This window comes from Phoxinus phoxinus, assembly GCF_949152265.1.
Source record: "Phoxinus phoxinus genome assembly, chromosome: 15".
NCBI lineage: Eukaryota > Metazoa > Chordata > Actinopteri > Cypriniformes > Leuciscidae > Phoxinus > Phoxinus phoxinus.
In genome coordinates, this window is record NC_136890.1 from 817,288 (window position 1) to 819,787 (window position 2,500).

General features: G+C 39.4%; 1 protein-coding gene across 1 annotated transcript in view; it reads left to right on the forward strand.

Moving 5' to 3' along the window:
* The window catches only part of cacna2d3a (calcium channel, voltage-dependent, alpha 2/delta subunit 3a), a 167,047-nt gene that overhangs the window by 112,946 nt on the left and 51,601 nt on the right, over positions 1 to 2,500 (forward strand). Inside the window, exon 18 of the mRNA XM_079638159.1 lies at positions 582 to 665. Within this exon, the coding sequence (XP_079494285.1) occupies positions 582 to 665 (84 nt within the window). The remainder of the gene's footprint in view (positions 1 to 581; positions 666 to 2,500) is intronic.

Below are 2,500 nucleotides of genomic sequence, written 5' to 3' on the forward strand. Positions count from 1 at the left end.
CACGATACATATTGTCACTATCCACGATACGTATTGTTGCATTTTTGTATTGCGATGTATTGTGGCACGATATATTGTTACACCCCTATTATATATATATATTGGTACTGCCTTTTGGTAGTCTTAGTGACCTGGACTTTTGTTCCTGTCTGTTTGTACATGTGATCATGTGATCATGTGATCATGTGTGTGATTGGCAGGATAAAGCGGATGTCCCTGTATCTACACCTCTTTTATTCTGTCCCAGAAGAAGACAAGCATGTTGACTCTTGCTTTAGTGTGTTCTGCCACAGGAGGGCGGTCTACACCCGTCACACACACACACACACACACACACACACACTGATCTCTGCACAGAGACGGAATAAAGCACATGTCCGACACGAGGACTAACAGCTTTTATATCTGACAAACACTCATTACAGTTTCTCATGTTGGATTGACTTACAGAATGTACCATTTTTTTAATGATCTATAGACAAAAGTCAGTTACTAGTGTTATTAGTTATTACAGTGTGACACTATAATACACATCATGTTGTCCATGTTATATGGTTGTTGCCTCCGTGTGGTGTTTGCAGTTTGAAGAAGGGAAGAAGAGGAGGAAGTCGAGCTACAGCAGTGTGGATCTGTCGGAGGTGGAGTGGGAGGACACGGAGGACGAGGTGCGCATGCGTTTACAGTTATTAAGAGTTTTAACCAGTCAGGATGTCCAGTATATAAACCAGTCAGTATGTCCAGTATATAAACCAGTCAGGATGTCCAGTATATAAACCAGTCAGGATGTCCAGTATATAAACCAGTCAGGATGTCCAGTATATAAACCAGTCAGTATGTCCAGTATATAAACCAGTCAGGATGTCCAGTATATAAACCAGTCAGTATGTCCAGTATATAAACCAGTCAGGATGTCCAGTATATAAACCAGTCAGGATGTCCAGTATATAAACCAGTCAGTATGTCCAGTATATAAACCAGTCAGTATGTCCAGTATATAAACCAGTCAGGATGTCCAGTATATAAACCAGTCAGGATGTCCAGTATATAAACCAGTCAGTATGTCCAGTATATAAACCAGTCAGGATGTCCAGTATATAAACCAGTCAGGATGTCCAGTATATAAACCAGTCAGGATGTCCAGTATATAAACCAGTCAGGATGTCCAGTATATAAACCAGTCAGTATGTCCAGTATATAAACCAGTCAGTATGTCCAGTATATAAACCAGTCAGGATGTCCAGTATATAAACCAGTCAGGATGTCCAGTATATAAACCAGTCAGTATGTCCAGTATATAAACCAGTCAGGATGTCCAGTATATAAACCAGTCAGGATGTCCAGTATATAAACCAGTCAGTATGTCCAGTATATAAACCAGTCAGTATGTCCAGTATATAAACCAGTCAGTATGTCCAGTATATAAACCAGTCAGTATGTCCAGTATATAAACCAGTCAGTATGTCCAGTATATAAACCAGTCAGGATGTCCAGTATATAAACCAGTCAGGATGTCCAGTATATAAACCAGTCAGTATGTCCAGTATATAAACCAGTCAGGATGTCCAGTATATAAACCAGTCAGTATGTCCAGTATATAAACCAGTCAGTATGTCCAGTATATAAACCAGTCAGGATGTCCAGTATATAAACCAGTCAGTATGTCCAGTATATAAACCAGTCAGTATGTCAGTATGTCCAGTATATAAACCAGTCAGTATGTCCAGTATATAAACCAGTCAGTATGTCCAGTATATAAACCAGTCAGGATGTCCAGTATATAAACCAGTCAGGATGTCCAGTATATAAACCAGTCAGGATGTCCAGTATATAAACCAGTCAGGATGTCCAGTATATAAACCAGTCAGGATGTCCAGTATATAAACCAGTCAGTATGTCCAGTATATAAACCAGTCAGGATGTCCAGTATATAAACCAGTCAGGATGTCCAGTATATAAACCAGTCAGGATGTCCAGTATATAAACCAGTCATTATGTCCAGTATATAAACCAGTCAGTATGTCCAGTATATAAACCAGTCAGTATGTCCAGTATATAAACCAGTCAGGATGTCCAGTATATAAACCAGTCAGGATGTCCAGTATATAAACCAGTCAGGATGTCCAGTATATAAACCAGTCAGGATGTCCAGTATATAAACCAGTCAGGATGTCCAGTATATAAACCAGTCAGTATGTCCAGTATATAAACCAGTCAGGATGTCCAGTATATAAACCAGTCAGTATGTCCAGTATATAAACCAGTCAGGATGTCCAGTATATAAACCAGTCAGGATGTCCAGTATATAAACCAGTCAGGATGTCCAGTATATAAACCAGTCAGTATGTCCAGTATATAAACCAGTCAGTATGTCCAGTATATAAACCAGTCAGGATGTCCAGTATATAAACCAGTCAGGATGTCCAGTATATAAACCAGTCAGTATGTCCAGTATATAAACCAGTCAGGATGTCCAGTATATAAACCAGTCAGGATGTCCAGT